At 34.1% G+C, this 13759-nt stretch overlaps 1 protein-coding gene across 2 annotated transcripts in view; it reads left to right on the forward strand.

Annotated features, from left to right (window-relative positions):
* The window catches only part of NCKAP1 (NCK associated protein 1), a 99360-nt gene that overhangs the window by 60914 nt on the left and 24687 nt on the right, over positions 1 to 13759 (forward strand). For both annotated transcript variants that reach the window (XM_045846472.1, XM_045846382.1), the window contains exons 16-23: positions 3962 to 4107; positions 6041 to 6173; positions 8463 to 8582; positions 9227 to 9366; positions 10196 to 10327; positions 12675 to 12893; positions 13081 to 13211; positions 13480 to 13577. In XM_045846472.1, the coding sequence (XP_045702428.1) occupies positions 3962 to 4107; positions 6041 to 6173; positions 8463 to 8582; positions 9227 to 9366; positions 10196 to 10327; positions 12675 to 12893; positions 13081 to 13211; positions 13480 to 13577 (1119 nt within the window). The remainder of the gene's footprint in view (positions 1 to 3961; positions 4108 to 6040; positions 6174 to 8462; positions 8583 to 9226; positions 9367 to 10195; positions 10328 to 12674; positions 12894 to 13080; positions 13212 to 13479; positions 13578 to 13759) is intronic.

A 13759-nucleotide genomic window follows, 5' to 3' on the forward strand; every position in this document is an offset into this window, starting at 1 on the left:
CTTTCTTTCTCCTGTATAGTATTCCATTGTGTAAATGTACCACAGTTTTTTTGATCCATTCATTTATTGATGGGCACTTGGGCTGTTTCTAGCACTTGGTTATTGTAAATAACACTGCTGTGAACGTTAGGGTGCATAGGATCTTTTGGATTGGTGTTTCAGGATTCTTACGGTTATAATCCCAGCAGTGGAATTGCTGTGTCAAAAGGCAGTTCTATTTTTAATTTTTTGAGGAAATTCCATACTGTTTTCCACAGTGGCTGCACTGGTCTGCATTCTCACCAACAGTGTACTAGGTTACCTTTTCTCCACAGCCTCGCCACCACTTGTTTGTTGATTTCTTTATGATGGACATTCTGACCAGTGTGAAGTAGTATCTCATTGTGGTTTTAATTTTCACCTCCCTAATGGCTAGTGATGTTGAGTATTTTTCATGTGTCTGTGGGTGGACCCTCTGTATGTCCTCCTTGGAGAAGGTGTCTTTTCAGGTCCTTTGCCCATTTTTTTTATCAATTAAATAAAAATGAATGTCTGGAGTATATCTTGCCATCAGAAGATTGCCATCATTGTTCCTAATTCTCTCCCCTTTCTGGCAGACAAAAACAGCAAGATATAAAACTGCCCTCTCTGTGGTGTCTGTATTTTAATGATCGATAACTTCATATAATAGCCCCTTGCTATTGTTGAGGCTGAGATTTGATTTTTATCCTACTTGTCAGATAATAATTATTTAGTCTCTTACTGTTTCACAAGTACTGGAACAAGACATGGAGTTCCTGGATCAAGGACAAAGGACTGAATTATTCACTGCACAGGAAGCAGCATGAGCATTAGCGTATATGCATTATTTTTCCCTTGCTTCCATGTCCCGTGGAGGTGGTACAGAGGGACCTAGATGAATGCTCTGTATACAGTGGGTTTGTGTTTGAGCTGAGGAACAGTAAATTTGAAGAGCTCTTTGTTTTCATCAACAGTAAGCTTACTTGCTCTTTGTCCTAGAGCGAGTGTTACTTCATTCCTCAAATTTGGTAACTGCAAATATAACCCTGAGAAATGGCCTGAGTAATGACTGTTGAACAGTCTAAGCTTGCATTCTTGGCATATTCTGCAAGATGTATAGGTGTACATGAGATCCATGACAGAGTGTTTCCCTAAAGCCAGGACACCGACCAACATTCCTGACTTTTCTGTTGTCCACCATATCTAGTGTTCTCAGTTTAAACTCTTTAGTGACCACCATTCCAGACCTGATCATCATAATCCTGTCTGGATTATTGCCCCTACTGCTTCCTGACACCTCTGTCTCCTGTTTCATTTTTGCGTACTCTTCCCCATTTCCCCTCTCCCAAAACAATCTAAAACAATTGGCCATCGACACAGAACCTTCAGTGGTTTACCACTGAAAGTTCAGATTCTTTAACATGGTATAAAGGGGTCTGCATAATTTGGCTGAATCTCTTTCATTATTTTACTTCTCTTCTTTGGGCTCAAACTGGCCATAGTGAACAGTATTTATTCTGTAGGTATCCCTCCTATTCGTTCTCCTCTTCTAGAACGCCCACTATCCAAGGGCAGGATTCTGCTCTCTCTGAGTTGGTATCCATATAATGGAATTGCTTGTCCTACAGGCTGTCCTGATGGTTTTGGTTAAGTCCTCATCATTTTGGCCAACATACACTAAATTTAACATCTTTAGTGCTTTTTCATGATCCATCAATTACTAGTGTATTTTACTACCAGTTTTTAATGATTCATTATATTCTAAAATCTTACTGAATCAGTGTGCAGTATTTACACTTATTTGATTGTTTCCTGTGTATTTTTTCTGTCAAGCAAGATGAAAAATTACTTTTGGTATGGTTAACACAACAATTATTTTATACCTTTGATAATGTAACTTCCATTTTGGCGGGGGTTCCAGATGAATTACACATATATTAGATTCTGGTTTATGGGCAGCAGTATTTCATTTTATTTATTTAAAGAAATTCTTGGTAGGATTTTGAAGTTTGGGTCACTATGGAGAACTTTTTTTTTGCTTGGTTAGAGATTTTATTTTTTTTAAGTATATTTTATTGACTATGCCCCAGTTTTTCCTTTATCCCCCTTATGCCCTGCACACCCCAACCCTCCAGCATTCTCCCCCTTAGTTCATATTCATGGGTTGTACATATAAGTTCTTTGACCTCTCTGTTTCCTATACCATTCTTAACCTCTCCCCGTCTATTTTATGCCTACCAATTATGCTTCTTATTCCCTGTACCTTTTCCCCCTATTCTACCCCTGCCCTCCCCCTATCCCCTGAAAACCCTCCATGTGATGTCCATTTCTCTGATTCTGTTCCCGTTCTAGTTGTTTGCTTAGTATTTGTTTTCATTGTTGTTGTTATTGTTGGTTTAGGTTCCTTTGTTAATAGTTGTGAGTTTGTTGTCAATTTACTATTCATAGTTTTTGATCTTCTTCAATTTCTTAGGTAAGTCCCTTTAACATTTCATATAATAAGGGCTGAGTGATGATGAACTCCTTTAACTTGACCTTGTCTGGGATCTGTCTTTCCATTCTAAATGATAGCTTTGCTGGATAGAGTCACCTTGGATGTAGGTCCTTGCCTTTCATGATTTCATTTACTCCTTTCCAGCCCCTTCTTGCCTGTATGGTTTCTTTTGAGAAATCAGCTGATAGTTTTATGGGCACTCCTTTGTAGGTAACTCCTTTGCTCTTGCTGCTTTTAAGATTCTCTCTTTATCTTTACTCTTAGACAACTTAATGAAGATGTGCTTTGGTGTGTTCCTCCTTGGGCCCAACTGCTTTAGGACTCTCTGAGCCTCCTGGACTTTCTGGAAGTCTATTTCCTTTGCCAGATTGGGGAAATTTTCCTTCATTATTTGTTCAGATAAGTTTTCCATTTCTTGCTCTTCCTCTTCCTCTTCTCCTTCTGGCACCCCTATGATTCAGATGTTGGAACATTTAAAGTTGTCCCAGAGGTTCCTAAGCCTTTCTTCATTTTTTTAAATTCTTGTGTCTTCATCCTGTTCCAGCTGGATGTTTATTTCTTCCTTTTGTTTCAATTCATTGATTTGAGTCCTGGTTTCCTTCCTGTTACTGTTGGTTCCCTGAATATTTTGCTTTATTTCACTTAGGGTGTCCTTCATTTGTTTTTTCATTTTTCAACCAAGCTCAATCAGTTCCGTGAGCATCTTGATTACTAGTGTTTCGAGTTCCACATCAGATAGGTTATATAACTAACTACTCATCGCTTAGCTTTTTTTCTTGGGTTTTGCTCTATTCTTTCATTTGGGCCATATTTCTTTGGGTGCACCTGTTAAGTTCTAAGGGGGCAGGGTCTTAGGTATTCACCAGGGCAGGGCAATCTTCTTTGCTGTGCTTTGGTGCTGCCTGTGGGGGAGGGGCCAGAGAGGGAACATTGCAGCTTGCTTGCTGGGCTCTAGCCCCACTACCCAACAAACTCTCATATGAGACTGGGAGTTTCTCCCACTGTTGCGACCCCTGCCATAGTCCGCAGTCAGCTCTGAGTCTCAGTTTCCTGTTCAGCCAGTCCCACCTGCACAGTTTGCCACCTTGCCACAGGTTCTCTCAGTCTGCCCCATTTGCTGGTCTCCTACTGGTTTGGTTGGTCTGGTTGACTGTTTCTTTAATTCCTTGGTTGTCGGAGTTCTATGCAGTTTGATTTTCTGGCATTTCTGGTTGTTCATTGTTTTTAGATTGGTTGTTATCCTCATTTTGGTTGTGAGAGGAAGCAAAAGATTTCTACCTACGCCTCCATCTTGGCTGGACTGTTTCACTATGGAGAACTTTTAAAAGGAATTGTTACTGATGCAGTGTCACAGTAAACTTAAGTATTTTTCAACAGTTGGTGGGTTTTTTTTCTCCCTGTAGAATGACAATGCTAAAGTCATTATTATGCACTTAAACTACTTTTGTTTTTGCTGTACTTTTGCAGGCATATACTAGTGTGTCTAAGGCTTCGCTTAGCCTTGCAGATCACAGAGAACTGGGAAAGATGATGAATACAATAATTTTTCATACAAAAATGGTGGATTCCTTGGTGGAAATGTTGGTGGAAACATCAGATCTCTCCATATTTTGGTATGTTGTAATTATCTTTAAATCAGAATTCGAGATTTTTAGTATCTAAAGGTATCTTTCTTAATTTCTTTTTTAATAGTAGTATAGTCCTTAAGGCAGTTCAGTAATAATAAAATCGTAAGAATAAAGGGACTCGTGGACAACCTGCTTAGAAAAAGTTTACCAAGATGGGATTTTATATCTATTTTTAATTATTAAGAATAGCTCTTTCTAGTGTGAATTTATTTTTTACGCTTTTTATTTTGAGGAGGTGAAAACAGTCACTTTAAATTGCCCTAAGGCCCTCCCTCTTGCATCATTAGATTAAGCAAAAAAAAAAAAAAGTTGTGGATTAGGGTTAAATAGAGCAAATGTTACAAATAAAATACCAACTAATTTCACTCTCTAGTATTAAATTGTACATTAATATTATAAAGTGGTGACTGCTCCTTTCATTGTGCTCCATTCTCCTTTGCTTCTGTCTTTACTTATACTTAGTAGTTTTTAAGTTTTTGCCTCTTTTCTTTTTCTCTCATTATATGGTCCTTGAAGGAGGGTCATGTTTTATTTATTTAGTGTCTAGCATAGTAGGTACATAATAAATATTTGAATGAATATATGAATTTGATTGTGAGTTCAGGATTCAAATTGAAGTATTGTGATTCAAAGCTATACAATAACAACTCTATTCCTGCTTCTTGGCCTTTTTTCCTTTGGGGGCTGAATAGGATAACCTAGTATGTCCCTTTATTTCTAAAATGCTGAGATCATCTCAATGGATAATGATAGTATTTCCTATGTGTTGAATAGCTGTCATTATGAAAAGCTTTTCATTTTTAAAGTATAACCCAGTTACACTAATTTTGGCAGTTTGTTAGGGTGGCTTTAATTAGTAGTATTGCAGGAGAAATCCAAATCAGACAGGGAAGGCATCAGTTGTCTCTTAAAGTAACTTATAAAATATAGTACATCACATATCAATGTATAAGAATTTTTAAGGTTATTTTGAACTGTATTTTAATGCCTGTCCCAAAGATGTCCTTGGAAAGAAAAGGGAACAATTTCTGTTAACATATTATTGAGCTACAGAAAGGTTCCTAATGTAAAAGAAGGATATAGTAAGTTCTCTTCCCGTTCTTGGAAATGAAAGCAATTTGAGTAATGTTTAAAATTTATAATTTTCAGTCATTAATTTATGTTTTATCATAATCATATTCTTATTTTGTCACATTCAAAATAGAGATATCTTTACTGTTTGTCTTATTATTCCAAAATGTACTATATTTTATTGACTCTCATTCTTTTACAATTAACATATCTTAAATCTGGAAGTGATTAAAAATTGGTGCTGTGTCATTGTTTAACTGATGTTTTTCTTTCTTAGTGGCACGTAAAATAATAGTGTTTATTACAATTAATAGTACTTTAATTTTGTTGAAATTTAAAAAAATTTTTTATTTGTTTTTTAGAGTGAAGGGAAGAGGGGGAGAAAAAAGGGAGAGAAACATTGATATGCCAGAGAAACATCTATCAGTTGCCTTTCACATGCCCCCAACCAGGGGCCTGGCCAGGAATTGAATCCATGGGAATCGAACTGGCAACCTTTTGGTTTGTGGGATGATGCCCATCCCACTGAGCCACATAGTCGGGGCTTTTATCAAAATTTGATAATGTGAGATTTGAATGTCATACATTCATATGCTATAGATGTGGTTTAAGTTTTTTTAAAATTTGTAATGTTATACCAAGAATATTTTTATTACTCTGGAATGATTATTGGTGTGTGTAAGAGATAACTCTTTGGACAGATAATCAGTTTCTCAAGGGAATAATAATACTACCAGTCGGTGACTTTTATGTACTTGAATCAGATTAATTATAAGATACTATATCATGAAAATTTTATTTGAATTATAAAAATTGATTCTAATTTTTAATATTGTTCTTTATGTAGTTTTTATAGTCGTGCTTTTGAGAAGATGTTTCAGCAGTGTTTGGAGTTACCCTCTCAGTCAAGATACTCAATTGCTTTTCCACTACTTTGCACTCATTTTATGAGTTGCACACATGAACTGTGTCCGGAAGAGGTAATTTCAGAGCAGTACTCTGACTTACATTGTATGCAGAGTAAACTAACCCAACCAAACATGTAGCTGACCGAGTGTTCGCAAAGTCATGGCTACCTAATCTAGCTTCCCATCTAATGCATCCTTATGTAGAATCAGAAGAATGCTTAAATAGGTATTTGATACAGATACAATAGATATGATATATATTTGGATGAATGGATCAATATTTATCAGAACATATCATCATAAGGTCACTTGAAATTGCCTTTATTAAAATAAATGGTGGGATAGGTATTATTTATGATAAAGTTATATACCAGTATATACAGTAATTGATTTTGCATGCTTTTTCTCTTAAACTACCATTGAAAAGACTTGAAAATTGAATGTACAAATTAGTGACTAAACATAAACATATCAAAAAGGAATTTCAGGAACTTGCCAATACAGTATATAGAGTAAGTAGAATCTAGATTTGCTGGTATTTGTAAGAGATACACATGCTGGCATGTAGGTACACAAGAGTTATTGAATAATTAAACTAATCAGTAGTTTTATTGATACCAACTATCCAAAAGGTACTCAACATTTCTTCTAATTTTTAAAGAACAAATATCAATTGCTATAAATGTGGTAAGAATATGGATTAAAATTAAATAGTATATCTCTTTATAATTTAACTTATTGTTGAGTTCCTTAAAACTATAGAACTTAATAGAAAAGAAATTTAGAGATAGTAGTAGCATTATTAATATTTTAAGCATTAGGCAACATCTGTTGTGGATGGTATTCCAGTAGTCCATTGGAACCAGACTCTGAGACAGAGATTAGCCTACAGAAGTTTATTAGGGAATGCATTTAGGATTAATAGTTGTGAGGATATTAACACCCAATTTTAATAGATTCGTAGAGTGTTTGGATTTAATAGATTTTTCCCTCAAGCTTTATATACTTAAAATATACCATTATTTTTTCCTCACCATAATATTTCTCATTAAGTTACCCATCAAATCCAATTAATTTTATTTGGGTGGTGTCATTTCTTGAATCCATTTTCTATTTTCCATTGCTTTTGTCACTATGGTAGCTCAGATTTTTAATGTTCTTTTCATGTATTCTTGAATAGTTTTCCTGTCTTTAAACCTATCTAGCACAGTGACACCAGAGTACCTCTTTCTTTTTTTAAAGATTTTATTTATTTATTTTTAGACAGAAAGGAAGGGAAGGAGAAAGAGAGGGAGAGAAACATCAATGTGTAGTTGCCTTTCACGCACCCTTTATTGGGGACTTGGCCCACAACCCAGGCATGTGCCCTGACTGGGAATTGAACTGGCATTCCTGGGCTAGCACTCAGTCCACTGAGCCACACTAGCCAGGGCCAGAGTTCCTCTTCTTAAAGAGCCATTAGCGGTTCTGTATTGCAAAATGAAAGTAAAAATTTTCTTATAGCCATTTAAAATTTTCAACAATTTACCCCATTTTTAAAATTGTATTTAAATATTCTTGTGAGTAAAAAATACATATGTAGCTAACATAAAAATATGCCATTTAATTATTTTTAAATGTACAGTTCAGTGGCATTAATTATCTTCATAGTGTTGTTCAACCACAAAGTTATATCCAAACTCTTCAGTCCCTCTAAGCCACATTATCTTTTGCCTGGATTATTGTTACAGTCTGCTAAGTGATCTTTCTGCTTCTGCCATTGTCTTAAAGTCTCTTCTCAGTGCTGCAGCTAGAGGCAGAGGGCAGATCAAGAGACTTATGACATGTTAAGAAACCTGACTGATTTTGTTTTCCAATCTTAGCATTTCTGAGACATTGAAGGGAAGTAGTGAAATCAGCTCTGTACTTTAAATAAGTTAATCTAGTAAATTTGAAGCAATGCTAGTTCAATCTTGTTTTTTTTTCAGGAAGAAGTGATAACAAGAGAGATGTTTTATCTTTCAGGAGTCAGAATTTGTTAAACTCTTAAGTATTTGTAATTTGAAATCTTTCCTTAAGTGAACCAATATTTAATTGTATATGGCCTCTTCACCCCCTTTAAAGTTTTAAAGGGCATTTTAAATAAAATATATTGTAAGATATCTTGATAGATGAAGGAACAGTTATTTTGCATGTTTAAGTATTTTTATATTCTTTTACATTATCTTAAATTTAGCAGCACAAAAACAATGTATGTAGTAATAATCTCTAACCTCTACTCCTTATTGTAGAATAGACTTTAACCTTATTTCCTATGTTTACTTAAAGTGTTTTGTTTCAAACTACTTCTTGTAACTATTATTATTAATTCTCCTTTAACAGAGACATCATATTGGTGATCGCAGTCTTTCCCTATGTAATATGTTCCTGGATGAAATGGCCAAACAAGCTAGAAATCTTATAACTGATATTTGCACAGAACAGTGTACACTTAGTGACCAGGTAATAATTTAAATGTCTCCTTACTGATAGGAAATTTGTTTATGAAGGCAAGAAAATTAGGTTAGCCAGTTTTTTTTTTAATTTTCTATTTTCTTAGACTTAGTAAATCTCATTACCTCTCGTTTTGAAGCTCCATTATTAGGTTTTTTTAAAAAATTGCCACTGTCTTTAGGGTTAGTTACATTGTAAAGTCCAGCCCAGAAGTTGGCATTTAAGTCCCTTCCAGATAGTTCACACTCCTCTATTCTGCCTGCACTTAGGTTTCATCTCCTACTAATTCTCACTAGACTGTGAATGCATCATGTCCTAGCATATTTTTGTTCTTTTTAGGCCATTTTCCTCCCAATAAAATGTTCTTTCTTGTTCTTTGCTTGCCTAGTCTTTTTTTCACTTATCCTTTAAAGTGCAGTGTTGATACAATGTCCTCTGTGGAGTGTTTCTTCACACAAGATTTACCTATTTCTGTTTTCCATTAAGCTTAGGCTACCTAAGCTAGGCAAATGCTACTCTTTATTTATATCTCTGTTCTTAGTGCTAGCATGATATTTCCTGCATAGTCTGGATTCAGCTAAGGTTTGCTTGAATAGTTAATGTGTTTTCAAAGCAATTGGTGTAATGATAGATTTTATTCTTTTTAAATTTAGTTGCTGCCCAAGCATTGTGCCAAAACAATTAGTCAAGCAGTGAATAAGAAGTCAAAAAAACAAACTGGTAAGAAAGGGGAACCTGAAAGGGAAAAGCCAGGAGTTGAGAGCATGAGGAAAAACAGGCTGGTAGTGACCAAGTAAGCCATCCACTTTTATTATGTATCTTACTACTATAGGTTTTTTCATTTTTTGTATAGCATTCATACTGAGGAAATGCTAGTAACTGTAAATTCTCCATTTCTTAGTCATGTTTTTTACCTTTGTGACCTTGAGTAAACATTTATTTAGTGCTTATTTCATCTCAAAATACAGATTTTGGATTTTTGAAAAAAATGTAATAGATGATATTGCCTTGTTTTTATATACAGAGCACTGAAGGTCAGGTATCTGTTTAAAAACTTAGGGTATACTGTAAGAAATCTTTTATTTTCAACTTACTTGAAATCAGATATCTGAGACTCTTATTTTGGCATGTTGGCATGGATAGCTAATACCATTATTTTAAAATGGATATATCAGAGTAGTTAGTATGCAGGGCTGTTTGTTTATTTGTATGGAAAGCATAGTGAGCAATAATGGGTGAATATTTTCTTGTTTAAAGCAAATTTCCTACCTCCTTGCTTCCTACATTGAGCAGCTATTTGCCATTTTGTAGGCAACTTTCTTCTTCCACAATAGAAAGTATAAGGGGTGTTGGAAATGATTGTCTTTATGAATGAAATAAGCTTTTTCTTGTGTATTAAGTCAATATAGTCATTCTCTTCTGCAGAAACAAATGAATGATATTTGTCTTTAGAAAATATTCTCATATGTTAGGGCTATCCTTAAAGATTTTGAATTTAGTTTAGGAGAAGTCTCTGTAATTATTATCCCTAAATAAGATCTGATATGTTTATAAAACTAATATTGTATTGCTATTTTGAAATGTTGAACATTTTATTTACTGTTTATTACCACTTTTTTCAGCCTTGATAAATTGCACACTGCACTTTCTGAGCTGTGTTTTTCTATAAATTATGTACCAAACATGGTGGTTTGGGAACATACCTTTACCCCACGAGAATATTTGACTTCTCATCTGGAAATCCGCTTTACTAAGTAAGAAAGAACATAAATTGTTTTTGTTCAGATAACAAGTTTGTTATATTTATTGTTCATACTTATACAGTATATCCTTTTATGTGGAAAAGCATCAGTAGAATTGGTATAATACAAAGAGTAATGAATTGGGAAGTATGAAAATAGCAAACTGGGAGTTATTTAAATTATTCAGGTTCTCACCTTGTACTTGTTATCTAGTTCTTATACTGGTCAAGCCAGTTAAGTTCAGTGAACCTTGGCTTTCCTTTTAAGAAAAATGAGAAAATTGGAGCAAGTCAGTGTATTTCAGCTGGCAGGTGGCAATCCAGTGGGTCATGAAATCAGATTAGATGGTTGTAATAAGCATGTAAAGAAAGAAAAGGGAGGGAAGGAAAGGAAAGAAAGATGTAAAAAATTAGTGCATTGACTGTAGTAAGTGTAAGTATTGCTTCATGACTCTTTTTAGGTATCTGTGTACATATACATATGTACTGAGTTGTGATGCTAGATACATATCTTACAGGGGGTAACATTTAAATGTTTGAAAACCTCAGGACTAGATGAACTGTTAAGTCTTTTCTGGATTCGGTTATGCCAGTAGAATTCAAGACTTTGAGGCATTCAGTTCTATTTAGAGCTTTATAAGTTATATATAATGTTTCTTGAAATGATATTGCATGTGAGAAGTCAGTAACTTTCAACTTTATAAATGTTTCTTAATCCTTTTTCTAAAGTTACACACTTACTAAAGAAAATAATTGATTTTATTGTAGAGAGCAGGAGGGTGGGTGGAGGTGGAAGAGGATATGGGGGGAGATAAGTGGTAATGGAAAAAATACAATAAAAACATGAACTATTAAAAAATACTGATTTGACAAGTTTGTCTCAAAGGCCTTAAAGCAACTTAATAAAGCAATATTTGCTATAGATTTTTCAAAGGTTTGTGGTCATTAACTAGTAGTATTTGTTCCATATGCTTAATTAACATTGTGTTAAGTGCTATGATTAGTAATGAAATGATAGAAAGCTTCAAGCTGTAGTTGGTGGGAGATTATATAAGTGGGCACTAAATTGAGTGTTAAGACATCAGGTGACTAGAGAAGGATCTGGTGTTGAACAAAGACTGTCTGTTGCTGTCCTATAGTAAGGTAGTCATCCTGACAGTAAAATTCAGGATGCTCTAGTATTTAAACCTAGGGGACATTATGCCCTCTGGTATTCATTATTCTCAACTAGGTGGTGGTGGTAAAGTGGTGGATGGAAGGTAGGATTCAGTTTACAGCTCCCATGGTTTTCTTCTGTAAATATGTAGTCTGGTCTACTAATCCACAGAGAAGCAAATAACTCTACCAAGCATCTCTCTCCTTAGTAATCAAGATCAAGCCAAGGCTATAAACTTGTTTACTTGGGAAAGGTCTTGACACCACCACTTATACAGCTTGTGTTAGTTGGTTGATTGTAGTTGATCAGTTGAGCACACTTTTTGGATGTCAGGGCTATATACAAGGATAACATTTTTATCTTAAATTGGTCTTGGACTGTTTCTATTGATGAGGTTTATCTGTTTTTAAGGATTTGTTCTTGCAAATACAGAATTAAGAGCTTTGCAGATCTAAACTTAGTGACTGTTTCATGAAATAGAGGTGGCCAGTATAGGAAAAGATCATGCAGGAAAGTACTTTCAAAATTTGTGTGGTTTTTAGGCGTATGCAATTTCTTGGGATATAAATTAAATAGAAATGTGTTTCATGTGTTATAAGTGATTAAAGAACAATGAAGTTTTATTTGTTGTCTTGTTTTGACTATAGCGCATTTTGTTGAGAGGCAGTATTAAGTTAGGCAGAAGTGTTGCCAAACCCTACACCCACCAATTCCAAACAAAGTGACTGCGATCAGTTTACTTGAGGTTTGAGTCTTAGTTTTTTTCATATGTGAAATGGTGGTAATAACTATATAGTAGGGTTATTAATTATGAGAATTACACCTAGTACATGTAAAAGCCTTAAAAACTACTGGCACATAACAGTGCCAAATGCATTCAAGCTTGGCTTAAATAGTCTGTTGTACTTGCTACATACAGTGTATTATGTCAGAAGACTTTATCCTTAAATCATTTTTATTACTGATGTCTTTAGAATTTTTTAAGTCACTTGATTAATTCCCATTTCATAGTACCTTTTAGGTAGTCATTCATTTATTTTAGGTCGTTTCTCTTTGGAAGACGATAGTAATTTCATGGCTTTGTAACAAATTGCATTTAAAATTAATTTGATTTTTTATTTAATGTTAAAGATTAGTAGGTTGAATGGTCTGCTTATATACATGCAAAAATCAGAACTCTTTTCTTATTCTTTTTTTGCCTCAGGTCAATTGTTGGAATGACTATGTATAATCAAGCCACACAAGAAATTGCAAAACCATCAGAGCTTCTAACAAGTGTAAGAGCATACATGAGTGTACTTCAGTCAATAGAAAACTATGTGCAAATTGATATTACAAGAGTATTTAATAACGTTCTTCTTCAACAAACACAACATTTAGACAGTCATGGAGAGCCAACCATTACAAGTCTATATACAAACTGGTAAGGAACACATTTGGAAATTTGGAGTGATATAAAATTATAATGAACTACTTGGAAAAGTTGTTTTTTTATGGATAAGTGCTCATTCATATTGTCAGTCAACTTAAAATTATATGAAACAATGTATACCATAATAAATTTTGGATTAAACAGTTTCTTCCAGATATAAATTTACTTTTCTTCTTAGGTACCTGGAAACTTTGTTAAGACAAGTCAGCAATGGTCATATAGCATATTTCCCTGCAATGAAAGCATTTGTGAACTTACCTACAGAAAATGAATTAACATTCAATGCAGAGGAGTATTCTGACATATCAGGTGAATAATACTATGCAGTGTTTTAGAGAATGAAGAAGGCTTGATTTATTTTTTGGCTTTTGATTTTATATAAGTGTTTTCATTTAATTATATGCATAATCATACATTATATCTTAGGCTTGCCTTTACTTTTATGTGACTTTTTTTACTCTTAGAGACTTCTCGAGATTTTTGCATTAGTAATTGGCTTCTATAATATAATGTTTCAATATGTTAATGTTCTTAAAGTATTTGTTCTAAGTATAAAATTAACTACATTTCCTTTCAGAAATGAGGTCCTTATCAGAACTGCTAGGCCCATATGGTATGAAGTTCCTAAGTGAAAGCCTTATGTGGCATATTTCATCACAAGTTGCTGAACTTAAGGTAATGCAGTATTTACTAATTTTAACTAATAATTTTACTAATTTAAACAAGAATTGCTAAAAAACATTTTAAGAAAATGAACAGCAAGCCTAGACTGTTAATTTTAACCTGACATTAACATTCTCACATGTAAATGAAATTATAGCACTAGCATGGTCTTTTTATTTTATTGTATTTTTTCA

Source organism: Phyllostomus hastatus, unplaced genomic scaffold (genome assembly GCF_019186645.2).
Source record: "Phyllostomus hastatus isolate PE091 unplaced genomic scaffold, TTU_PhHast_1.1 phas_contig_1, whole genome shotgun sequence".
Classification (NCBI taxonomy): Eukaryota; Metazoa; Chordata; class Mammalia; order Chiroptera; family Phyllostomidae; genus Phyllostomus; species Phyllostomus hastatus.